The following is a 27,913-nucleotide window of genomic DNA, read 5'->3' as shown; positions in this document are numbered from 1 at the left end:
TCCCCCTATAGACTAAAAGTTCACTGTGGACTAGCCATGCGTGATTGTTTTGAGCACAACAGACTGGCAAAAGGGTTGAAAGTAAAATACAAGTATAAAAAATCTAATCTAAATCTAGGGTCATCAGTAAATGCTAGTCTAGGCAGACTTATTCATTCTGTGAGTTTTATGGTTAGCAAACACGACTAGATCTTGTACCCGTGTTTCTAATGTAAAGCAAGACTGAACTGAGGGCTACTCAACTTTTGTTCACTCTGTAATGACTAATTTAATTATCTAAAACAGTATAAAATGAATTGATTAACTAAAAAAATATTGTATAGTGTGCCTTTAATGGATCGTGTATTTCTTTTTAAAACCTTATCCAGTTCTTTAGTTTTGTGGTAACAGAGACCTATTCTGCTGTCCTTTAAACACTATTAACAGACATGATTTACAGCTACCGCAGTTAAAAGCATCTCAAATAATAACAAAAACAGTCTGCAGTTTGCCTGTATTCTGCCATTTTTGTCCATACCATCAAAACCACTGTTGGGTTGTACTTGTGCACGGACAGATAATTAATATAATTCTGTAATATCTACTTGGGGGCTCAATTGATCAGCCTTGTTTTTCCAGTCCATCTGGGGGAATTTGCAGTCAACAAGTCAACAAATTGATCTCTTTGTAATGTCCCTTAAACTATTCCTGAACCATTTTTAACTATTTTTTTACTGGCTGAAAGAGCCAGTTTGCCATGAAGGGCTTTGACATCCACATGGATGTTACAAACTCAGGGTTTTCCAGCAGAACTCATGTGCAACTCATGTGCTCAGTGTTGGAGTTTCCAGAGGACAGGGGTCAGCATGGGAACACCCACTAACTGTGAAACACATACTTCTGCTAGAACCAATATTTGGTAACAATTTATGCTACATTCCTGTGTGCAGTGTGACGTGGTTTACCAGATGTTTTGTAGTAAACACTACATATCTGGAACACAAGACCTGCTGTTTTGGAGATGCGCTCTGAGCCAGTCATCTAGATATATGCTAATATTGGTTTTAATTTTTTATCAGTATTCAGTGTCTGCTGTATATAAGATGTTTAGTGTAGAATTGTTTCCATATTCTGCATGGAAGTTAAAAAAAATGCATATAGTGATTCAGCCTGACAAAATTTTAATATAAGCATTCGAGCAAATATATATATATTTTTTTTGAATGACAGAACTACTGTGATTTCTGTAAGATTTCTTTAATTGTTTTAAATAACTACACGTGGGAAATAATTCATATTAAATTACCCCACACTTTTCATCACTGGCTGATATTTTTTTGTACTATTTAATAATTGATTTCTAAATTGTTAAGGCTTTGTTAAGGCTTTCCCTGTGCACTCATGATCTGAGATGATATGTATATGATGTTTATGAAGCCTGATGGCAACAGTCCAGCTAAACCTTTTTAATAGTGGAGAAGCCCTGAGTGCTTGTACTCTGTTCCAGTGCAAATGTATGCATGTGGCATATTCAGATTAGAGCTTCCAACTTTAGCGTCATCAACTGTGTTTCCAGAGCCTGGTTTGTTATCATCATAAAAAAAATCAACCTACTTTAAGGGTTAACTGCCTTGACTGAACACATGAGAGAAATTGTGTAGTACTTGGGCTAAACAGTGTATAGTTTCATTGTTATTGCAGTGTTGTCCTTTGCAGCGGAGATGTTGCTGCAGACTGCAAGTATGCAGTATGCAAATGAGGCCTTTAATACATCACATGTTTTAAGTGTGTTGTTTATTGTGAGCATGCTGACCAATATTGGAATTTCCTGATTTGTTATTGTAGGTATTTTGATGAACCAAATTTCTCACATGATCTAACAGAAATAATTATGTTGCTCAGAATAATCCAGATTGATTTGTTTAGTGAAGTAACATAAAGAGGTTACCAGTGTGTTTATGTGCATGACCAGGCATATCTAAGTCCTGAATATGTAGCAGTATAAGCAAAATATACGTTTTTATCTACTTTTTTGAAACTTCCAGCCAGGAAATCCCCTGCTTGACCCGTCTCTTCTCCTCCTCTGCGAAGACTGTACGTCTGGCCTCTTCAGAAACCCCCTCTCTCCTCAGCACCCCGCTCTCTACTGTTTAAAACCACTAAATCATACCCAACGACTCCCCTGGAGCTAGAGTGAGCAAATTGAATGCGAAAGAGTCCATTAATCAGCTCTATGAGCTGCTGTGTTATTTTTCACTTTCTCGCTTACTGAGAGCCGTCCACACTGGCAGCTCTCTCAGGTGTTGCTGGGAGACAGAGCACTCCATTCATGCAAAACACGCCGCCGCTGTTTAACACACAGGTTGAATCTTGGGTGCTTCTCAGATATGCCCATGGGGTCGATTTCAGCAGCCGATATAAACGCTTGGACATGGATTAAGCTTGGTGTTGGACTAAATTGAAGTAGCAAAAGTGATTCAGCATGAGAAATTGCTTGTCCTTGTTGATCTCATGTCATAGAATGTAAAATTGCCAAATGTAAACTGCCTGGCCGAGTCGCCACTAAGTAAATGATGTGGGGTTGATGCTGCAGTTGGTCAGGTCTGGGTTCAGCAACAGTATGTGCTGAAAGAATGAGGTCAGCTGACAACCTGAATATACTGAATATAGACCAGGTTATTCCATCAATAGATTTTTTCTTCCCTGATGATACGGGCATATTCCAAGATCACAATGTGAGGATTTATGGGGCTGGAATTGTGAAAGAGTGATTCAGGGAGCATGAGATCATCATTTTCACACATGGATTGTTCACCACAGAGTCCAGACCTTAACCTCATTGAGAATCTTTGGGATGTACTGGAGAAGACTTTGTGCAGCGGTTGTTCAGACTCTACCATCATCAATGCTGCAAGATCTTGGTGAAAAATTAATGCATCACTAGATTAAAATAAATCTTGTGACATTGCAGAAGCTTACTATTATTATTATAGTACTATTAAAGTACTACTGTATGTGGCAATGATTTTCATATTTTACACTTTTCATAAAATGAAATACAGGAAGGTTATTTTGGCACCTTAAAATATGAAAGCTGCAAGTTTAAAGACTATTTTTGGGCTACATAAAATTCGACTCTAAAATGCTGCTCTAAGGAAAGACTAAGATAAATGTTTATCTGATGTCTGTTTTGAAGCCAAGCATGACCAACCTGATTTTGACCCAAATTAAATGATGTTACAAATAGTTTAATTGTTTAATTTAATTTAATGCCCTTCTCATTCTCCTTCACACCTAGACACCTGCAACTTAGAGAGAGAGAGAGAGAGAGTGAGTTTGTGTGTGTGTGTGTATGTGTGTATGAGAGAGAGAGACAGAGAGAGAGCCCAAGGTAAACTGCGGAAATCTCTTTCTAATAAGCGGTTCTTACAGAAAAAATACACGTGATGTGTGAACAGCCTCTAATTGAAGTCAGCTTTACATATATTAATATAAAAAATTGCATGAGTCTAATATACATGGTTTTTATTAAGGCTAAATGTGATCCGAAACAGACGGACTAAACACAGCCCAATTTGCTACGTCTATATTTGGTCTAAACAAGGGTAATGATGTACTAAGCTAATAAAATGTATACATTAAATGTGAAGGAAACAATAGCTATAAGAACACAACAAAATCTAAATTGTATTTGAGAATCGCTTATATATTTGAAGAATATCAAGATTTTAGTTCTTTACTGCATCACACAGCCCTAGGATAAAGGTACTGATGTAACACACAAAAAAAACAGAAAACGTTATTTTTTATTTAGAAACTGATTAAAAAGTATGGTGGATGCACAGTTAGACTCCTTCTATTCAACACTTGCAGTCCTGACCTTGCACACAGCTCTTGCACACTGCTGTGACATCTGTCACAAATAGCTTGAGTTTTGTTCTGCTTGCAGTGTGTGTTCACTTGGCACAGCTTTCTCTTGTTCATGATCAGCTGCTGCAGAGATTCTAACCAGTTGTGAAGAGACTTTAGACAACAGGCACACTGTAAGTTGACACAGTTTTTTTGCCGTATTTCCCAGCCCAGTCTGAATGTAAAATCAGCTGTCTTGTCTTCAATATAGAGTATCCTTTTATTTGTTGGACAAGTGCGTGTTGTGTTTCTGCCTTCTGATCACTGTTGGCACAAAGCCAGACAAAGACTATTAGAAGAAACTATAAGAAGGACTGGGAGATTTGATCATTTATTGCATTTTCCCAAATTAAGAAAAAGAAAATTGTTTGTTGGGTTAACATTCTCTAATGTCCAGTGAAGGGTTTGTTGCTGTGCGAGGTCAGGATGTTGGATGATCACCACCTCACCTCATCCTCAACTTCTTAAAAGTGTCATTCCATCGTTTTTGCATTCATTTTAAAATGTCTAGTTTGTGGTCTCTAGAATGAAGGAATGCCATGCGAGCTGTTTTTTGTGAAAAAAAAAAAATAAGTACAGTCTCTGAAAACGCAAAATGCGATTTTACTTTTAACTAGTGTAAACAGAAGTTTTAAACATACACCTACCTATCTCAATTGTGCTTTGCTAGTGGTGTTTCATAGACAAATTCAAACAATTTGTTCCTTAGATCTAAATTACTGGGCAAAGCATATACCATGCTGTTGCTAAAGCTGTTAACTGCTGTCTGACAAGACCTGTCGGCTTTAGTGCTCCCTGTGGGCAGTCATTGGCCAAGGTGGCAAGGCCATGAATTCACATGTGACGTTAACGTAGACACGGTGCTTTTCCTGATTGACTCGTTTTCCTGAATATTTTCTTTTACTAGCTACTGCAGACAGTGGAGATTGAGGAAGAGTTTCATGTGCAGCGTCATGTACAACTCAGAGAGACCCATAGTATTTCACAAAGAACAAGATAAAGTGGATTTTAGCAGAAGGACCTTTCACTCATCATAAGTATTGAAGCAGCATCATTTCAGAAACACAGTTCCACTGCTCCAGAGCTCAATACTTTTGAAATTTATACCACTCTGTCTCACGTCTGTCACTAGGTATTTGTTTTTTTATTTGCTCCAGAGAGTCCTGTTCTATTGGAAATACTTCACTACAGGGACTAGACAATCTGTATATGCACCTGACCAGCAATGGATGCAACTTAAAGACTATGGAAATAAAGAGTAAGGCTACAGGAGTCAAAATTGTCTGCTCCACCCCAGACGCTAAACTCACGTGGGTTGCCAGATTGACACAGTGTGTGGCAAGCGACCACGAGTCTTACATTGTAGTTGCTCACTGAATGTATACTGTTTTAGTGTCCAAAATGTCAGTTACCCAGTTACGGTAAGCAATCTTACTGCAGCTTAGTGATTACCTGTAGAAAATAGGCAGTTCACCTGTTTCCATGGCTGGCACAACTGAGTGTGGAAATAAGACTTGGGGAATGGCTGTTGACAGATTCAGAGGATAAATCCTGCACAGCTTTCCGTGATACACTGTACAGTTCAAAGAAGAAAATACTGTCTGAAGCTCTGCTGACAAGAACAGCCAGTGCTTAAACTCAGCATGTTTCCTTAATATCTGATGATACACTTTGATCATGTTATGAGTTACTACAGAAAATATAGCCCTTAATGGTCCTTTAATCAATGTCTGGAAAACCAAGCGTATTACATTTATATATATATTTTAGCCACCACTGTTCTGCCACTGTTTAATTTTAATTACTTGAACACGAGAGATGCCATTCCAATTGTGCAAACATTGCGTAAGGAAATGCTTTACATGAATGTAGATGAAAAATCAACAACATTTGTACCTTTTGTCTCCTAAGGTAGATTTTGGAGATGTTTATATTGTTATATTGTATAGGCTTGATAGACATTTTGAAAGACCACTGTTAAATTCAGTTTGAAGTCTTTTTCACAACGTATTACACAGCTGTGAATATTGTGTTGCTTTGTCTGTGTGTGAGTGCGAGTGCTGGCAGCACAGCTGGCAGTGTGTTGGTCTGCCTGGCACAGTGCAGGGCACGGCGTGTCCGAGCTGAAGGACAGCATTGTTTTCCTGAATGACAGTGACGAACCAAAAGTAAGGGATGATCTAGACACACTGAGACCTATTCAGCAATGAAAACACAATGGGGTCGACGAGTGGTCAGACACTGTTAAAATGCCCTCTTCATTTCCAAACGCCTCTGATCCATGTCAGGATTAGTCAGATGTATTCTTCCAGCAATAAATGGATTCATACGTGGTTTCATTATCGACTGACAGTAAAGCTCTGTTGCTGTGAGACTACAAGGCATTTTACATTGTTACTCCAGTCACATCATAATTGATCAACATGCTGTAATGTTGTGATCGTACATTATGTTTATTGTGTTTATTGTGTATATAAGTGGAGATCATAGGCATGTGCAGGATAAAGAAAGACAATGCCAAGTGTGGTGCCTTGGTTATAAATACTAATGCAGCATCTGTATTTGTGCTGGTTGGTGTTTGAAGTATATTTCAGTGCTGATTCTGTGCACATGTGGTGAACGGCAGCTGTTTCACATATTAAAGCAGCATTTTGTCACAAAAAAAAAACATTTGATTTTCGATAAGTTTTTTATAGCATTTAAATTTATTACGTTTTACACATTTAACAGGAATGGCGAGATGAGGAAATGCGATGGCTATGTACATTTTTATGAAGGCACTTAGACAAAAAGAGTGGATTTTAAATGCTAGTTTTATGCCATTAACACCAAATCTAAAAAAAAAAATATTTAGAAAAACATCCTTGGCAAAGCTTACATCAAGTATTTTAGATAATATAGCTACTGTAAACGTTCATGAAAATTTTAAATCCCAGATATGTTCAAGTATCAATGGTTTAAATATGATTACCTTAAATCTTAGGATTGTGGGATCAATAACATGGCATATTTTTATAAAACCAGTTAAATAAGGTAATGAGGAGGCATGAGGAAAAGGTAATAGAGCTTGGACACTGGATAGCACAAAAGAAAGAAACAGAACAAAACATCACACATTTCCCTACCTAAAACAGAGTTACAAAAGAGCTAACTAAACATAAACCACACAAAAACACACTACAATAAACTTCCCACACCAATATCCAAAATACACTGGGAGGTCAAGATCTACATGGTAAGAAATGTATATGTGTACCTTACCTGCCTGAAACCAGGTGACAAACAGTCTCTTATAAAGTGTAAATTATCTTAAACCAAAGCATGTCCCTGAAACAAATTCAAAACACATCAAAACAAGAAAAAGGAACACGCTGGAAAAATACGCAACATGAATTGCTTAAACATTGAAGAGATTTAAAGTAATTAGACAGACAGACAAACAAACACGCAGCACAGCATGATAGCAGTCCTCTGTCTCTGGCAGCCATCTTGGATTCCTGCATTTAAACAAACAAACAAAAAAGACAAACAAAAAAACTAAAGAAAGTGCTTCCACGTAGCGATATATAAATAAATTGGTCAGTGTGTGGCGGATTTTGTGTCTGGAAGTAGTTGTTTATGTTGTGCCAACATTTCATGATAAATGGACCAATAGAAATGCTTTATTGTTACTTGGAACTTGCACTGAATTCCATAGAATGTTAAAAAAAAATCCTTTTTCTATGAATTTATGATTTTGAAAATGCTTTTTTACTGACACCAACAGTATTAATTTGATGTGTTTTCATTTGGATAGATTAGCCTCTGGGTGTGAATGCTGCATTGTCTCTGAGTTGTGAACTGAAATGACTTGGACTAAGGCTGCTGTTTGGTTAACTCTGCATGCATAGCAGTCGTTACGTGTCCATCATAACAGAATGGACAATTAACTACAGTACAGTACAGTACAGTAAGTGGCAGCCCTTATGCGCACAGGGCTGGACTGGATCTGAACATTTGTTTCAGTCATTTGACCAAAACAGCTGTTCCACTTTATCATATTTACAGCTGCCTGCTGTTGTTTTATTAGCTGTTATTAAAGTTATTTATATTAGTACATAAATTATAGGCTTTTTAAAGCTTTTTTCTATTTTCAGTTCTTAAAGAGTCTAGCACAGATTGGTTATTTTTCTGTTCAAACAAATGTTTAGGCTAATCAAATCGAAATGAGATAATGGAGATTGTACATCTTTATATATAGAAACTGCCAGAAGACATCTTAGTAGATAAGCTTATGCTTCTTCCTGAAACCTGTAAAAAACTCTTTTATGTGGCAGTGATTTTCATATTTTGTACTTTTTCTGAACTGAAATATGAGGTTATTTTTGCACCTTGTTTAATATAAAAACTGCTTTTATGGTTAAAAGAAGCTGTTTGTTATTCTTATATAATATTATTTCTAATTTTTAATCCAGTTTTCTCCCAATTTACACGGCTAATTACCCAACCCACTCATTAGGACTTATTAGGATATTAGGAACTGCTTCTAATGCGACATTGCCGAGTAGCATCACAGTGCACTCGGGGGAAAGCGCAGCGACTCGGTTCTGATACATCAGCTCACAGATGATTCGTGCTGAGCGACATCACCTTTTGGAGTGATGTGGGGAGAGAGGTCAATTGTTTCTCTATCAGGGCTCCGGTAGCTGATAGCAAGCAACATGAATAGGATTCGAACCAGTGATCTCCTGATCATAGTGGCAGCGCCATAGTCCACTGGACCACTCGGAGCCCCCTGTCTGCTATACTTAATAAATGTAGCTTAACTATTCTTCTGCTTGTCATATTGGTTTTATAGTGCTTTATAGTGTTTTATATTGTGCTTTCAATGTGTTTTCAAAATACATGTAAAAGACCAATCAGAGGTGCAGAGGTGATAGATCCAAATGATGCTACTTGTTACTATTAAGGCACATGTACAAATAAAATAACTAAGAAATGTAAGAGCTAAAAAAAATAAAATTGTAAATGCTCAGAGATTTAAAAAAAAATCTATTTTTTAAAATACATTTAAGTTTGTGGTTGTAAGATGACAAAATGTAAAAAAAAAAAAAAATTCTAGCGGTATGAATACTTCTGCAATCCAATGTATCTGCCTTCATAGTTGACCAGATATTATTTGAGTGTCGGGCTGTTCTCAGCACAGCAGTAACACAGACATGCGGCATGTTAGTGTGTGGTGTGCTAGTATGAGTGCATTAGACATATCAATGTTGCTTGAGTTTTTCCACACTTCAGTGTCACTGCTGGGTTTAGAATAGTCCTCTAACTACTAAAGCAGGGGTTTCCAGGTGTGCCAGATGAGAAATCCTTTCTCAGGTGTGCCATAGATGAGATAAAGCATGGTGTGGGGATCTCCAGAACTGGGATTGAGGAACCCCTGAGGTGGGAGAAGGCCAACACACACTGTGAATAGAAAAAAATAATTGGCCAGGAAGTGCACACCGTCTTTAAAACCCGAACTACACTACTGTTAGTGTCACTGCAGAGTTGAATGTGGTCCACCAACCCAATAATAATATAGAAGCAAAAGTTCTCCTTTTGTGGTTAAGAAGAGGGAAAATGGCTGATAAATGTGGCCCTGTGGTAAAAGGGGGTTATGCTAGGGGTACCTAAGAAAATGCCCAAATTAGTGGCCATGATATAAGCTAAGAGAGCCTAGTGAACCCTCAATAACTGGAGGCATTTCATGTATTACACCATTTAACGTATATATTCTCTCTGTCTTTGTGTTTTTAGGTTTGTCCAGCTTTTCCAACATGTTTGGAAAGAAGAAGAAGAGGCTGGAGATCTCAGCTCCCTCGAACTTTGAGCATCGCGTGCATACCGGTTTTGACCCACGTGAGCAGAAGTTCACTGGGCTGCCCCAGCAATGGCAGAGCCTGCTGGCAGACACGGCCAACCGGCCCAAACCCATGGTGGACCCCTCATACATCACCCCCATCCAGCTAGCACCTATGAAGGTACAAATCATTCACATTCCCCTGTATTTCACTCCTCTTTTAGTTGTTTTCTAGGCACACTTTCTCCCTACACTCAGTATTGTGATGGGAAGATGTCACACTAAGACTAAAACAGAGATGGATGCAGAACTGTGAAAATATAGGAAACTAGGGCTGCAACAATTAGTCTGCACAATTGACAATGTCGAGTATAAAAAAATATCAACACGGAATTTCATTGTTGGTAATGTGTGATGAAGCGAGAGAGAAAGAAAGAGAGAGAGGGCACACGAGAGAAGGAAGACATACACACAGACACATAGTGAGAGAGTGAGCATCCTGATTGGCCACTCCTCATGCTTAGTTGGCCAATAAGGTTTTAGTGTGGGTGGAACTTGCAGTGTGTGAGAGGACGGTAGAGAAAGATGTACATACAGTGTAATAGCAGCGCTGCGTCCATTAAACACAAACACATTTGACCCACAACACTCTACAGTCTGTCTTTACTAGTTCAGTTTATACAGTTTAGTTGTACAGTTTAAACACTGACTTCTGTATTACATGTAGTGAGATAAATTACTGCAGAGAGCTGGTAATATGAGTTTAAACAGACTTTACTCCATCATTAACATTATAAGTGTTAGAGAGATACTGTATTCTGTCCACTCCGTTAAAATTATTGTTATGTTATAGTAACCAAAAAACTTTAATTTAAAAAACAGTTTATTTTCTTAGACAAACAATCATTTCAGGAAAGAAAAAAAAGGGAAAAAAACAACAACATACAAGTACCCTAGAGTCTCTTGAAAATAACATTCAGTCTGTGTGAATGTTTCTTATAATATACTTTATATTTTTTTGTTTAATATAGGTACGTCAAACTATCAAAATGTACAGCAAAATTGGTCTTGAAGCCTAAATGCTTAGCTGTTCTCACCAGTAGGAAGTAGGAGGGCATGAAAAAAATAATTGCGACTAATTGGCTAATTTAACAAATAATCAACAGATTAGTCGACCACTAAAAAAGTCATTAGTTGCAGCCCTATTGGAAACCAGTTTGCAGTTTTATACAACAAGCCTCTTGCTGTATTGTTTTCTGAGCATACATAAGAAGCAATAAAATCCCCAGAGTTGAATTCACACTTACAGTGCTTATTTTGGTCCAGTTGGACACAATGACCAGTGTAAGTGTTAAATTAAAGCTGAGGATTTTGCAGTTTGGTGTTGTAATACACACTTCTGTGTCCATTTCTCAAGCAGTCCAGATTTATGTAGTGTCACTTACTGATAGTGTCTGTATTCTCTGTCTTGCAATGTCTGATTTTATCATTTTTGTAATGAATATGCCTTGTTTGATATGTTGGATCCAGACACAAAGGGTATTTTTTGCCATATTGTATATGTACAGTATTCACTGTGTTCCCACCAATAGCCGCCGCCAGTGTAGCCTCTCTGTCCTGCCCTCCTTCAGCTGTCCTTGTTGCCTGTCTCTGCATGTAGCTTTGCTTTTTGTTCTGTGCCTTGTGTGTACACCATGTGTGTGCTACTGTCACTATTCAAATGGCAACTCTACAGACAGCACACAACCACTGGGGGGAGAATATTCCAGTGTTTGAATTCATTTCCCACTATAATAATGATTTAATAAGCCCATTTATGGTAATGTGTCTCCTCATTACATTTGACTAGGTGAAAAATGAACCAAATGAAAGTGAAGCATTATTAAACACAGTGTACGAGTTTGTAAGTTAGCTTCAGGGACTACAGTCAGACCATCTCTAATTGTGCAAACTTTCAACAAAGAAACAGAGAAAAAAAGAGATGTGTTTAGTTGTGTGGCTGCTGGTCTTGAATTATTAACTTCATTGCTGGTGCATACAAACAAATTCCTGCTTCAGAAAATGAGTGGTATGATTTTATCTTAGCTGCTGAATAAAAGAAAAATAGAGAAAGACTGTCTGCCACATCTACACTGTATTATACAATGGACACTGTTTACATAGAAAAAACAGATAGCTCAATAAGGCAAGTTCATAAAGCACACCAGCAGATTTACAATCATGTAAAAAATTGTTAATGCCCATTTTTAATGTTTACAAAAACTACCAGGATTTTTACTGGAGGTTTTGCAGTTTCCATTATTCCATTATTGTGCTGTTAACAAACCATTTTGCAATGCACCTTGAAGAACCTGATGATAAAAGATACAAACATAAAATTTAAAACTAAGTTAAAACTTTGACATCTTTTATGCAAAGTCTTTAGTTTTTGCAACAAATGACGTAGAGTAGTATTGATTATAGCATTAACATGTGCTTATAAGGCACAGCATCAACACTGCTATCAATAAATTCTTTAAAATAGGCATCTATACTATATTTATATTAGCCATTAAACAGTTCTCAAAAACATCTAATTATAAAAGTGAAAACATAACCCTATACTGGTATAATTGCTGGTTATTCTGGTCATACAGATTGTTTTGCTTGATCAGGTTAATAATACCTTTGGACCAGATAAACCATTGGGCTCTTACAAAAAAAAACATGCCCTATATTAGTCAAGAGCTAATTGACCAACCTGACCAGCTTCAGTTACCCATGCTGTTATAATAAGATATGAATGATTTATAAATACCTTAGACTGAAGCTTTACAGTGTGCATTAAATAATTCTAAAGGTATTGAATAGGTTTTCCTAGTCTTCCAAGTACAGTAAAACACATCAGAAACACTGTCTGTAGCAATTAACCCTATTATAAAGATGTGTCAGAAATAGCGTTGAATAATAAAAGTCTGGAGTGTTTCATTCAGCCTTCCTGATAAAGAAGTATGTACAATGTCATAGACAGTAATGTAGGACAGTAGTTAACTGCTGTGGTGATTGAAGATTTTGACTTCATGTCACACTAAAACTAAAGCATGAACCAATGTGGTGGTTTCCAACCCTGGTCCTGGAGCAGGGTACTTTCTCTGCTCTCAACATTCCTTATCCAACTAATCAGATAATTAACATGCTCCTTCTGAGTCTAAGTGGGTGTGATGGAGCAGAACAGCATACAAATATGCAGGGCAGGGACCACCAGCACCAAGCATTAGAAACCCTGTGAATTTATATAACTGCAAAAGTTGTAAAAGTTTACCAAAACTGTATAGTGAGCCTGTGGAGAGTATGACACTGAAGGTTCAGGAAGGAGGCACAGGATGTAGGTAAAGGGTCAGGACTGAGGATGGCTACAACACTGGCGTTACGGCTCTCAGAAACTCTCAGTAGGCAGACTTTTGAAAATGCATTGACGAGATGATCTGTAATCTAGTGTGATGTCATAGGAGATATCTTTGAAGAGGGGTCAACAGATATTAATTCTCTTGCTCTCTTCACAGATATCTCCCAAGAAAGTCCGGTCAGCTGAATCGCCGTTGCGAAAAGTATGCCCTTTTTCCTACCCTATTTTATCTTTATTTTCCTCCTTCGACCACTCTATCCCTTCTTTTATTTCTCTTTATTTTCCTTTTGGTCGTTTTCCACTGCTTGACTACATGCATTCTGAGTAGGGGTGTTTTTGATAATTTTTAAATTCATTGTGATGAAGCGCTCGAAATCATGACACCCGAGAGCAATGTACAAATAAATGCATACATTTTTGCAGAAGCTAAAATGCATGCCTTTCTATTTCATAATCACACACTTACAGTCATGACTTACAGGACAGAGTCTCTATATTTTACTATACTGTGTAGCTATAGAAAACTCATACGAATGCTTCATGATGTCATATGGCTTGCTATAAGCATGTCACATGATGAAACATTGTCATTTGACAATATGAAAGACCATGACATGTCAAAGTTCATCCTCTGGCATGGATCATTACTTTTTATGCAGGAGTTTTGGAGCTTGTTTTTATTGTGCATGCTTTGCTATAGCAAGCCATAATATACCAGATCTGCGAATATAAGATCTGTAATACTGATTGCATTAAAGAACTATCTGTGAATTCTTCAGGTCTTACTTGCTTTTACAGCTTCACTGTACTAAAGATTTCTCTTCACAATATTAACATTAAATTGTTTTTGACAATACATTGTCCTTAAGGGGAGGGACAGATATTTTACATTAATATTTTTTCTGGAAATGTGTGTATAATCCAGTGTTTAAGATGCTCCATTAAGTGCTTCTAAAACTGAATTTAAATGAAATAATTATAAATGTGTTGTCTGGGCGCCAAGTGGGCCAGCAGGCTAAGCCCTGCCACTATGATCAGGAGATTGCTGGTTTGAATCCCGGTCATGCAGATTGCCATCGGCTACCGGAGCCCTGAGAGAGTAGAATTGGCCTTGCTCTCTCTGGGTGTGTAGATGGCGCTCTCTCCCCACATCACTCCAAAGGGTGATGTTGATTAGCACCCTCCTGGTGTTGGGGCATCACTAGTGATAGGGGGACTTCTAATGAGTGGGTTGGATAATTGGCCTTGTAAATTGGGGAGACAAATGGTCTAAAAATTTGAAATAAAATAAAAAGAATGTGTTGTCTGATGCCACAGACATGCATTTCCAAACCACTGGTTTGATTTCGACCTGTAGTGTCTTTTATATAAAACTATTCACTGTGAAAATCTTAATTCAGGAAAACAAGTTAATGGCAATAATCGCAATCGCAATAATTGTAACTTCTCTTTACATCTCAACAAAAACTATAGGTAGATATTTAGAAGAAAATGTGTGGAAATCTTCTTTTAGTTGAAATATCCACATTGGTATAGTGCACTACAGCACTGTGTGAAGTTGAAGCTTTACTGGGTGTTACAGTTTTTCTAACACTATGTAAACGAAGGGAGATGCTGCCCTTATTATTTAGTGAACTATGATAATTTTTTGAGTGTGCGAGTATGTACCCATTTAGAGCTTAGTAATATTGTTAAGGACTTATTATTTATTTATTTATTTAATCAGATTAACAAGAAAACTGTAGTGTGAAATGATTTGATGATGTGAAATATGTGCTTTTTAGCTTTATTCGATCATGGTTTTTACATATCATATTCAATGTTATAACAGCAGTGTAGTATTGTAAACAAACTTTACCACTTTAAAGTTGATCATTTGTTCTGGCAAAATTTAGGCTTCATTAAAATTTCTCATCATATTTTTGCTTAGCAGTGGGCAGTATGGTAATAATTATGTCACAGAATGCTGTTCTGAGAATATTTCAACTGCTGTCAGAATTTCAAAAGCATGTTTCATTACAAATAAATAGCAGTTTTATTAATTTGCATTTAGTGCAGCATAATATATTTAGATTTAAGGTATTTAGCAGACGCCCGTATTTAGAGTGACTTTGTTGTTCTCTTTATAAAATATATCTCTTTAGCTAGTATGTAAAGGCAATAATCAAAAGTCAGTATAGATTTGGGCTGGGACAAAATAACCAATATTGTGATATATTGTAGTATATTGTGGTATATTGTTTTCATCGGCAATACATTACAGTTACATTACATTAAAAAAACTATATTTTCATTGAAATATAGGTGATTTAAACTCCCTAGGAGTTAAACTCCCAACCCCCAGGTTGACTTAATGAAGTCACTTTTAAAAGGCTTAAATCATATTTTTCAAATGCAATTTAATATATTAATTAAGTTAGGAAATACTGTATGTTTTTGCAAATTGGTATTGACCATGTTAGACTTTGTACTAAAAAAGGTTATATTGTTTTAATCTTATCTCTTCTGCTGAAGTTTGAATTCACACCACCCTCAAGTGGCTCTGATCTACTCATCAGAGGGTTTTAACTTGAAGGGTTCATACAGCTCTCAAGTGCTCCCTGTCATAAAAGCAAAAAGGGTAATAAAATAAAAATACTGAGAGATTTCCAGTAGTATTGTATACTTTAGTGTATTGCGGTTCTTTACTTTTCCCAGCAAATGTATTAGTGCATCCCCACAGGCATATAGCATAGCTCCATAGAGCTGAGCATAAGAAAAGGTTCTTACCAAATTTCCAATTTACCAACCTAATATGGGTACTTAGAAAATTCAGTCACAGGAAAAAATAAGAATTTCCAGGGTGCATGATATTTAAGAAACTTTGTAAAGGAGCCCACCACACCACAAACACCTAATACTTTAAATTCAGACAGTAGAAAATAAAAACAATGTGTTTTGTGGAGTTAACGTTGTTTGTTATGTTGAATATCTGGCAATCTAAATACCGACAGCCATATTCAGTAACAGAAAGTGTGAAATGCAGGTTTGAGAGCATGTTGCAAATAGTCAGCAAAATAGCATTTCTTGACCCTTTTTAAAAACATTCAAGAAGTGGTCAGTATAAATATTTATGTGATATAAAAAAATGATCTGAATTCATCATCAAGGGATTTTTTTTTCAGAATATTCCTTATTGTCCGCCTTTTTGATAAAAAACTAATGCTAATATTACATATATATCAGTGCTAATAATATTGCAGTAGTTGGCTAGAAGCAGAGCAGATCAATCATATTCTCTTTATCTCCTGATGTTTCTGTTTCTGGTTTATGAGCTTTACTGGTAGAAAGTGAAATACATTTATTTTTTTATTTTTTATAAAAAAAATAAAAGCTCACTGTGTTCTGATTGGTGACAATTGGTGAGCTGCCTCAGCTAAGGCTGACCTTAACGTTCTTACTTAATGTGCATAGTTAAGCAGAAATTTAAGTATATATATTTATATATGAACACTTTGTAAATAAACTTATGTTAACTCTTATATGAACATATTTTACCCAAATTAATCATCTAAAATTCAATTAGGCCTAAAGATTAAAAAACCCTTTTTAATACCTTCATATTTAACCCATGTTGACAGCCTGTGACTATCTCTTTGTTTGGTGCAATAATATTAATGCTACGAGGCTGTTTGGAGCACTTATTAGGAGCGTGGTGTGAGTCACTGGGTATTAGCTGTGTATAATTTTAGAAAGCGCTCAGCTAGCCCTCTCGTCTTTTTTCCGCTCATGGCAGAGACACATGAATGATGTGCTCACTTCCCCGACTGGCAGTCTGTCTGTGTGCCTCTCCCGAGGTAGTGAGGGAGTACGGAGAACGAGAAAAGGAAGCAAGACACGTCTATTGTATGAGAATTCGGCCCTTTTCTACGGATGAGCGAGTGCTCCCTGCAGTTCACTGTTGGCTTATATGATACCCTCTTTTATACGCTGTACTTAATGGGCAGCAGTGTCAGACTCGTTTATGCGGCCTTTGGGGTAACCGCTTCTTCTGAATCCCAGATTACGGTTGTTTAGTGGCATGCACAGGCCTGTGTGGAGCAGATGACACTGAGAGACAACAAGCTGTGCCCTAATGAGGTTGGTGTTGGAGGTTGGTGGAGCTTGATAGAGGAGGTGGCTATATATACGTTTTTCAGGTAGTCAATTAGTTTTGGTCATTAGTGTTGAAATGAGGAGGTTTACTTAATGAACAGATAAGGCTTGGTGTTATACTTAAAGTACTTTTCAGTAATTTCAGTAAAGTAAATTTTTGTTGTGGTAAATTATAATGTTGCAGCTTACACACTAAAATTATATGTGAAAAATATCTTTACATATTTAATCTAATAGTTAAAGAGCTGTTACATGACATAATTAATGTACCATACTTGTACTTTTTGAAATGATCAACTCATCTACAGCTCTGTTTATCATTCTGCACAGATTACTTTGCATCTTATTACTTTAACAAACTGAAGTTTTAAATTGTAGCATCATATTCAAGTTATTTAGCATGTCTTTGCAAAAAAAGGAATACAGATATACATTTGCAAACATTTGAATGGTAGTATGGTAGTAATAAGTAATAGTAATAAGGCTGCTTAGGTTTTGATTTTGAGTGATTTTGGGGTGTTTCTTAGAAAATTGTTGTGTGAAAATAGTGTTTTGGTACTGGCAGGGAGACAGGGTTCCGGTGCAGTGTTGGTGTCAGGTCAGTGTCAGTGATTGGAGTTGCATGTTGAGGCACATCCCACTGTAGTACAGTGTTGACAGACCCTGGAGCCTGGCCAGTCTTGGTGTGCGCTGGCTGCAGAGCAGTAGTGGAGCATTTGATGGGAGGGAAACCTGAGAGTAGGCCTGAGCTGCTAACCCGGTACGGGCGACAGCTGCACGGGGTGAGTTACGATGTGAACGGACGAAGCTCTCTCCGGACAGAGAAAGAGAGCCAGGGAGACAGAGAGCGAGAGAGGGGAAGAGAGCAACAGCGAGCTCGAGCGAGAGAGAGGGCAGCAGGTGCAGGGACTCTTGGCCTGGGTCGGCCAGAAGGAGAGCAGCCAGCCGCTGGAGCCAGCAGCAGCTGGAGCCAAAAGGAGAGGAGACCCAAGCCATCGCAGGTGTGTCAGTGTGTGTCATTTACACAGAGTGGTGAATTGGTGTTTTGCTGCCTGTACTCACTCAGTACACAATCCACACAACCCACTGGAACTGAAATCCATAAGAGGTAGTAGATTAGGATTAGGATTGGACAATACATAATTTTAGCACTGTCATTGCAGTGTGTGCATTTGCAATAGTCACATTGCAGGATGTGTCATGAATGGTAAATTAAATAAAAAACATAATGCTCTAATTTGCTTGATACAAATTGTGATACAAAGTAGACCATTGGATCACTGACTAATACATAACTCTGATTAAATTCCTGTATTTTGTAGTATAATATACATCACAAAACAAAAATATTGCAATATCACTTTTGTTTCTAACTGTGTCTACTTCATGCATTTTCCAGCTAATCTCTCAGTGAATGCCTTACAGCAATATCACAATATTATTAGTTGACTAGTTTTCGACCTGGGAGCTGTCTCCCCCTAGTGGGTCACTTTGGCATTTTTAGAGGCTGTTAGAGATCAGTGTACAGCCATCAGATACAGTGTTCAAATAAATAAGAGACCACTTAAAAGGATGAGTATCTTTGATTTTACCAAATTTAAAAACCTCTGGAATATAACCAAGAGGAAGATGGGTGATCACAAGCCATCAAACCAAGATGAACTGCTTATTTTTTTCACCATAAAGTTATCCAAAAGCAGTGTGTAAGACTGGTGGAGGAGAACATGCCAAGATGCATGAAAACTGTGATTAAAAACTTTATGAATATGAATTGTTTTCTTTGCATTATATAAGGTCTGATAGCTCTGCATCTTTATTGTTATTTTAGCCATTTCCTATTTTCTGCAAATACATAATCACAGTATTGTTATTTGAAATTTGGGAGAAATATTGTCCATAGTTTATAGAATTAAACAACAATGTTCATTTTATTCAAATATATACCTATAAATAGCAAAATCTGAGAAACTGATTCAGAAACTGAAGTGGTCTTTTATTTTTTTCCAGAGCTGTTTATCATTAATATAATGTTGTAGCTTAACCAAAACAACAAGCTTGTTATGGCTGTATTCTCAATGCAACTCAATGTAAATATGTAAAATTGTTTTTGATCATAAATAATTGATCTATTTTGGATAAATGGACACAATTAGAAACATTTAGATAATTTTGGTGTAATGACTAATGTATGGTGATTTTACACATTTGCTTATAACTTGCTATTCAGTCACCTACTGTGGATGTGCTGTATATATTGTGTGGTTATTAAGTGTTTTTTTACATACCTTGATGGATCCCTTTAAATTTGATTCAATAAGTATTTACATCCTAATAAGAAAAAATAGTGTTATACCATGAGGTATTGGCATTAAAGGCAGCATTTATGATAATCTGTATTTCCTTTGAGCTGAACCTTACAGTTGATGAGCTCATATTTGAGAGTTAAGGTGTCAGTAGCTCGTTGATTCAGCAGTTCCTTGTTCAGTCACTAGATTAAAGTACATATCTTGCCTGCTGCTTAAATCCTTTAGTGCACGTTACTCAAACTTCACTCAATCACTCAAAAAAGTGATTTGTTAGGTAAAGGTTTTTAACACCACTAACCAGATATCCTTTTCAAGTGTACATCACTAATCTCACAAAACAGCAAAGGGTGCAGACCATGTTTAACCACCACCAAAAGTATAGCAGCAAAAATCAGAAAACTAAAGGAATCCCATCCAAACGATGGATTTTTTTTTAGCAAAATAGACCTCAAACCCCCTGAATCCGATCAGCCATAACATTCACTTCACCTGTCAGTGGTGCTAATGTTAGGCTGAAAGGTGTATAAGAAAAAATTCAGTGCTGTTCTTTAAAAAAAATAAAATATATAAATCAATTTTTTGTTGCTGCAGTGACATGAGATGTCTAGACAGAATATAAAAACAAGTGATTGTGTGCTTTCAGTGCATGAACCCTCTCTTTGGGGATGTTTGGGGTTATTTCAGTGTGTGTGTTTGTGTGTGTGCGCACTCTCAACAGTGGAGGCATGGTGTGAGATGGTGTATGTGGTCAGTGGGTCAGTGTTTTGCTGAAAGCACTACACAGCGATGTCTGTTATCTCACCGGGTGCTCACTGTTATTTATAGCTCTCAGCAGATCCAGCTCTCATTTGCATGTTTTTAGTAGAACACAAAAGCATTCATTCAGAAGTGTGGAGTCATGTCACTGCTGTACTCTCTCTCTCTCTCTCTTTCTCTCTGTTTGTGTTCGAGCATGTGTAACAGGCCTGTAAGCCTACATTTTGAAACAAACACCTCACACAAACACTTGATACATCAGTTTCTACATCTGCGCCTTTGTAGAATTAAAGCAGCACCTTTTAAAAGCAAACACACTGATATTAACTCTCTTACTCTATTCTATATATCTATAGAGATATGAGTTGTTTAAAAGTGAATATATATAGTTGCTGTCAAACAGAATCATAATATTTCGAAAATGTCTGTATGTCTTTTTTAACATTTTACAACATTTGATAATTGATAGGAATGTCCTGGGTATTTTGCACCTGATCGGATCTGAGTCTCTGATTGCTGAGTATTAGCAGATACTGAACCTGATACTGAAATCTGTCTAATCACAGTAATATATCTCCCTGTCTCTGACAGATTTTTCCCACTCTTCCTTGCAGGATTCTTTCAGCTGTGAGATATTTCAGCCTAAAGGAGAAATCCGGTGTGAAATTGAATTAAGGTGTAGTAAAACACGTTAAGGAGTACAAACTGGTTGAATAGCCCACCTCCTTTCGCCCCCAGGCATTGGGAAGGATAGTGCCTTATGATGTTAAAACACAGTTTAGAAAATTTGTTGTAATTTGTGTTACATCAGGACTTTAGCCTTATACCTTTAATCATGTGGTCACAATAAGAAAAATACATGAATGAGCGGCTCACTAAATTTATCAGATGTAATTTTGAATTTGCCATCAATTATAAATATGTAGAAGTGGGTCTGGGCTCTTATAGCCTAAGGGGACTTTGTAATGATATCATGCGCAAACATCACATGGTGGAGAAACCTGTTTGCTTTTTCCAGTTTTGCTAAGGATATAGGACATAGTTGTGTCCTTAAAATCATTCAGAACATTGACTGCATTTTTAGTCTGTATATAAAGGGTCATTTACTTTGAAACATTTTGAAACCCACCAACCTTTGACTTGTCCGTCTTGTCTCTGTCCGTCTATCCTCTGTCTATCTGACTTTCTGCCCCTGTGTTTGTTTGTCTCTACCTCTGCCCCCTGTCTATTAGCTGCTGATTTGATTCAGAGAGAATATTGAGAATTAAATCACATACAGAAATGCTGTTAGTCTGTGCATCACATGATGTTTTGTGGGGTCATTGAGCCGCATGCTGTACGTCCTGCTGCAGGGCTTATTTTGAAAGCTGTAGTTGACGGCTGTGCTGGCTGCAGTATGGCCGTCTGCAGTCTGTGTGGAGAGTGGAGGATAAACAGAGCAGACAGGCCACAGTGACTCAGGAGAAACAGACTGCTCATCTCTTCAGGCCACTGGAGGATTTCATTAATGACACCACAGCGTCCTCTAGTGCTGAACAGAAGTATTGTAACTCAGCTAGCCTGCTTGATGGCCTGGTGTCACGAGAGAGATGCTGAAGCATGATGATAATTTCTGCATAGTTTTATGCTTAACTCTGGCCCACCCCTGCTCTGTAGCGTAGAGAAACAAAAACAACAGTGAAAAAGACATGACAAAAAAAGATTTAATAAAGAAAAAGATAAACAAAAGAAAAGAGAAGGGAAAGCTGTGAAACATTTGAACAAAATACAGTTCTCTTCTTTATATTTCGGATAAAGACACATTTTTTAAAGAACACATTCTAGACAGTTTTGGTTTCACCAAATTATGATTATACTTGAAAACACTTTCAGCCCCCTCTGATAATTTTCTAATAATTTACACCCGATTCAGTATGACACCCACACTAATATTGGGCCCTGTAAAAAGCTGAATCCAGTTAAAGTAAACAGTTGGTAAATTAGCCAATTAACTGATATTTAAAATTTCTTATTACAGCAGTATTTTCTCAAGAAATTAGGTTAGCTAGCTTCTTAATTAGAAATTTAAAATAATAATAATTTAATCTTGATCTTCAAAATCATGCCACACTCTTACTTAACTTAAATATACATAAACATTCACATATTAGGTTTATTGCATTTTCTGGATGATAGGAAAAGATCTTGAGATATCAAACACGAGTGCCATCTGGTGGCCAGTGAGGCAAAAGCTTAAATGATCCTTCACACACGTATACTCAATTGCATGTGCGCTTGATAATTAGAGCTCTTAAACTTATTATTGGGGGGGGGGGGGGGGGGGTTGATATTGATCTCAGAATCGGAAATAATATGAAATGAAAAAAGCATGTGAATTGTTACACCCTTACAAATGCAGTGTTTTAAGGATCACCAACTCTGATTTATTCGTGTTAAATGAGTGAGAATTCTGAGTTTTCTTTTACTAAGTTTTGTAGTGCAACTGATTCTTTGCTGGTTTTGTTCTTCGCAATATCAATAGATTAAACCTGTCTGATAAGCCCTGTTTTAGCCAAATGATTAGACCAGACAATTGAGAGAAAAACAGTGCTTTTACAAGACCGTTCTGTTCTTTCTAGATTAGAAGTACTCCAGTAAAATAACCAAAAGTGTGTCATTTTGTAGCTGGAATCATACATCAATCTTTGTAGCTTTGAAAGTTTGGTAAACAGAAATCTCATTCCAACTAAATTACTACTAAATTGTAGGGAGGTGTTGAGGAGGTGACAACCAACTTCAACAAAACATTGTCATGTTGTACATGACAAGGAATAGGACTGTGTTCACACAACAGGCAAAAGCGGCCCAATTCTAATCTTTTTCATCAAATGTGACACAGGTGTGTTTTCTGTGTGGTAGTGTGAGCTGACGTGTTATTTGATTCCCTTTCATATTTTAATAATGAAATCTTATACCTATTAAATATGATCAGTGTGATTCAGTCTAAACAGCCAGATCGGAGTTCATCAGACTTTTGTGTCAATCAAACTTGATGAGAAGGGAAATGGACTACAGCAGTAAGGGACGGATGGAACAGATGAAAGGGTGCACCTGCAGTGTTGAAAAGCATACAATGACCACTGGATTTGGAGAGTCTCTTTATCTGTTGTGTGACTGTAAACAAAATGAAGTACTTTGGTCTAGGTAACAGCAATACTAAAAGTAGATCCTCTTTCCTGACTTTTAATTTTTAACTCTCCTTAATTTAAAGCATATACATGGATATTTAAATATAGGTGACTTAAAAGGTATTGGTTTACCACAGAGTGCACTAGGGGTGACTTTTAAAAAAAACAGGATTATTTTTTCCACAGACAGAAACAGCTTAGACCCAGATTAGATGTCTGAAATGGTGTTACAGTGTTTTAGGTTGATGGTAAGTGCTTGAGGTGGTGGAGAGAAAATGAAATGAGAGCGCAAAATGTATATAGGCATATTCTTTCACATATAAATAAATCTGTCACCCAAAAAAAGAACCAGTGCCTGATGCTGTGAATTAGGAATTGGCCACATAATTTTGTTGGACCCCATCAGGCTTGTCTTGAATAGATGACCTCAAAGACAGATATGTTTGCAGACATGTACAAAAGAACAGTGTCTTCAGTGGCCTATTTTCTCAGAAGCATGTTAAGTGTATTTTAAAGGAGCATCTAAATATATGATTTTATTTTTTAAATAAAACCTTAAATCTGGCAGTGTGTCACTTGCCCTTCCCTTCAGGAGCCAGGTGTGCTCTGACTTTGACATTTGTTTATTTTACATTTTGTTTATTGTTGATGTATAAGTTGGGTCTGTGCTCTGCTGCATGGCCTTGTGTGTTATTGCCAAGTTAGCAATGAACTTCTTATGGTTGATTGCTGTCAGGGTTTTAATCAGTCAGTGGTGCACCTGTGTTTTCCGCTGCCAAGATAGATAAGAAATTTACTTGAACACACCTCATTTCTAGACTGCAGTGCCTATTAGCCCATCTGTTTTTTAAACAAATGAGGTACAAGCGACGGTTGGGGGGTGTAAGGTAGTAATGAGCCTTACAACGCATCTTGCGCAGGGTGTAAAATAGGGCTCTGTATGTACAAATGTAAACACCACTACTAATGAAAGCATGCAGCTTCATTAGTTCAAATGCACATAGCTGGTCTAGTCAGTGTATAGAAGTACTGGAAATAGAATATATCTCTCTTGAGCATTTAACTTAACTGTTGGCACCATGCCTAATGCCAGGTGTAGGCTAGAGAAGTATCATTCCCCCAGTGCATCGAATGAGCAGGCGTTCCAATACGTTTCTCTGTTTAGTGTTGATGGACTGAGATGTGCTGCACATTGTTTGATGTGTTGGGAAGGATGATATAGATCCTACAGGCCTGGTTTTTAAACAGCATTGGCATGAATAGATCTGAGACCTATGGAAGCTCTAACGCCATGTTGCTGGTTTTTGGTTTGATGGGATTCAGAGCTTTTAAAGGGTTAAGAAGTGTTTTGTGCTTGATAATACTAAGTCCGCTGCAGCTGTTAAGATGCTAGTCTGTAATCTCAGTGCCGTGTAGGTGAGTCTCCCCTGAGACATAATCATGTTTGTGGTGCAGAAGTACTTACACTTCTGATCAACAGCTGATATTCAGCACTGCTTGTAACGGTTGCTTATATAAGGGATTATAAGTAGTATTGTCATAGCCATGTATCGCCATAATTAAAAATTTCCAACTTTCCAACAGAAAATCTTTGAAAACTCTTAGAAAACCCTTTTTTACCCTCCTATTATGTTCAAGTTTAAGAAACAGCAGTAACGTTCACAGGTCACAGATTTGTGTTTAACCAATTTCTCAATATGGAGTAACAAGTTTAACAAAAGTAACAAGTCATGCATCTGGTCAGGGCTGCGACTGATGACATTTACTGAGTCCACAAGAACATGAGTACAGACAGGAAAGCAGACTGAGAAATGGCCCTAGTTAAAAAAAAATCAGGGAGGCTAAATGCTAAAAAGTAGCTTGCTGTACCAGATTTGATCACAAGGGGCAGACAAACTCAACAGTGTGACCAGCATAACAGGAGCCACCTGGTTGTGATACAACAAAGGTAATGCTAATTGTTGAGTGGTTGTTGGTTAAATGAAGATTATTGCTAATAGCCCTGTAAGAGATTGGTAGAAAGTTTATTGAGTTATGGTAGGAGATTATACAGAGAGTTATATGCTAGCTAGTTAAACCCAATTTGGTCTATTTATTTTATGGTGACGACAAATAAGCTAAAGTGAGCTACAGTGAGCTAGATCTAACTAACTTACACACATCAGAACAAAAAGTTTGCTAGTCCTAATTGTAATGCTCAGCAGTTACATTGTGCTATAAACAATACTTAAACTGTAGATGAGCTAGCTAGTATATAACTCTTATTTATAAAGCTGCTTCTTGGTATGGAGCCCCTAAAGGTACATAGTGTATTTTTTATGTAAAGAAAGTGCTGACCACCAAAAAGTGGTGAGCACCAGATAATACGTGGTCAGCACAAGATAGTATTTTTTCTGGTCTGTACATGACGTCACAGGCTGCTACATTGGGTTGTGCACATGCTCTGCACTTCTCCATCCTTTCATCAATGAAAGGGGGGTTTATTTGGAGTCATGATGGCACAAGAAGTGATTAAGCTTAGTCGTATATTAGATTTTTCTTTTTATGGAAAATCTCTATTAAAAATGCAGTTTAGTCTAAGACTAGGCGTAATCTCTGTCTGGGAAATATGCATATTGTTTACAGCCATGTCTGGGCAAGTTGTAACTTATTTGCAGTTTGAGAAACCCAGCAGGTAACATTAGTTAGCAAGATTGCTAGATTTCTTGGCTAATGCTAGCTGGCTAGACCGCAAACCTGTAGCAAACAGGGAATAATGGTGGCTAGCAAGCTAAAGTTTAAACTGACAGACAACTCTTGCTGAGTAGAAATAAGGGTTTTAAATATCTATCTATGATTTTTTTTAGCTAGGTAGCTATAAGCTCAGAGCTAACTAAAGCCAGCTAGCTAGTTAGCTAACTCTTATTAAAAATGCACGTTGCAGTCTGTGAAGTCAGGTACAGACCAGTGAATATACTATCTGGTGCTCACCACTTGTTAGCCAAAATGTTTTTTTTATATTAGTTTATGGGGGATTTTTTGCTGTTATGCATATACATATACACATACACATGTGTGGAAAATGTGAGGAATGCACATTATTTTTTATATTACCCTTCAGGGTTTCTGTATGGTTCACCTTTGAAAAAATAGAAAGAAATAAACAGACAGATATAAACATACATACATACATACATACATACATACATAAACAGATGCCCTGAAGCCTTCATTGTCAAAATTGGTCAAATAGATAAAGACAGTGTGTCTGTAATATAAACATGTATTACCATTTATAATGATCTTTATACTTACATGTTCATTAGAATAAGCCTAGATAAAGTTAAGGTTTTATGCTCCAAAAACATAATTAAAACATTTTTCCTGTTTATTGAAACTTTCCAACAGGAAATTTGGCCTGTATCATAACAAAAGTGTTAATTACAAAAGGAAAATATAGCCGCAAGCGGCAATCATCGGGTTCAAGCACCAACTTGCACAATGGTGCCTACTGGAGCATTGAATGGTGATGTGTAAGAAGGTCTAATATGATTGGAGATGCCCTGTCACATTTAGAAATTATCAAGTTTTTCACCTGTTATTAATGTTGAGCAGAGGCCTTTCAACCTGATCACTGCTTAAATTCACATGTAAATCTAGTGAACTTTGTAGGATATTCATTAAGTGAGTTAGAACTAGTCAAAAGGTGTCTACATGTTATTGGTATTGATCAGGTGGCTTCAACCAGAATGTTCACAAAGTGGTATTCAGATTGACCTTTGAACCTTTGCAGAACAAGCTGAAATGTTTGACCAAACAAGTTTAAATTAACACAAAGGAGTGAATGTTCTGATATGACATGTAATTACGAAGTTATTATAAATCTAGTTCTGAATTAAATGGCGCTTCATCAAGCACCAACTAGCACAATGGTGCCTACTAGAGCATAGGATGGTGATGTGTAAGAAGGTCTAACACAATTGGAGACATTCTGTCACATTTAAAATGATCAAAAGTCTTTCACCTGTTATTAATGTTGAGAAGAGGCACAAAGGAGTGAATGTTCTGATATGACATGTAATGTCAAGTTATTCTTAATCTAGTTCTGTATTAAATGGCGCTTCATCAGAGTGATATTGTACAGAGGTCTTTAACATTGTGAGATTACAGCAAATACTGCAGAGTTACAGCAATTTAGGTTAGAAATTCCAAGGACGCACAGATTGCTTGATGCCTGGAGAGTATTGTATGTGAAATTTTCACAAATGTTTATAATGAACATTTACCTAGAGACTCTACAGTGTGCAGCAAGACTGAAATGGAGGTGATAGGCCAAATATCCAGAGAGTAGTTTCAATATAGCTATTTTCAAACAATTAGCAATTATGAATGAACAAAGCACTTTTTAAACATAGTTGTATTGAGAAATTTGTCAGAGCCACTGTACTAAATATGGCAAAAACAATTAGATGTCAAA

General features: G+C 37.0%; 1 protein-coding gene across 5 annotated transcripts in view; it reads left to right on the top strand.

Moving 5' to 3' along the window:
- Positions 1–27,913, top strand: part of pak5 (p21 protein (Cdc42/Rac)-activated kinase 5) — a 63,872-nt gene that overhangs the window by 5,541 nt on the left and 30,418 nt on the right. For 3 of the 5 annotated variants that reach the window (XM_007232822.4, XM_007232826.4, XM_022686821.2), the window contains exons 2-3: positions 9,667–9,890; positions 13,252–13,296. In XM_007232822.4, coding sequence (XP_007232884.2) covers positions 9,667–9,890; positions 13,252–13,296 — 269 coding nt within the window. Of the gene's footprint in view, positions 1–9,666; positions 9,891–13,251; positions 13,297–16,892; positions 18,230–27,913 lie in introns of those variants that run through there. The other 2 variants (XM_007232821.4, XM_007232824.4) reach the window with 2 other exon arrangements.

This window comes from Astyanax mexicanus, chromosome 1 (assembly GCF_023375975.1).
Source record: "Astyanax mexicanus isolate ESR-SI-001 chromosome 1, AstMex3_surface, whole genome shotgun sequence".
Lineage (NCBI taxonomy): Eukaryota > Metazoa > Chordata > Actinopteri > Characiformes > Acestrorhamphidae > Astyanax > Astyanax mexicanus.
Note: the sequence above shows the minus strand (reverse complement) of the source record. Positions and strands in the feature narration are given on the sequence as shown.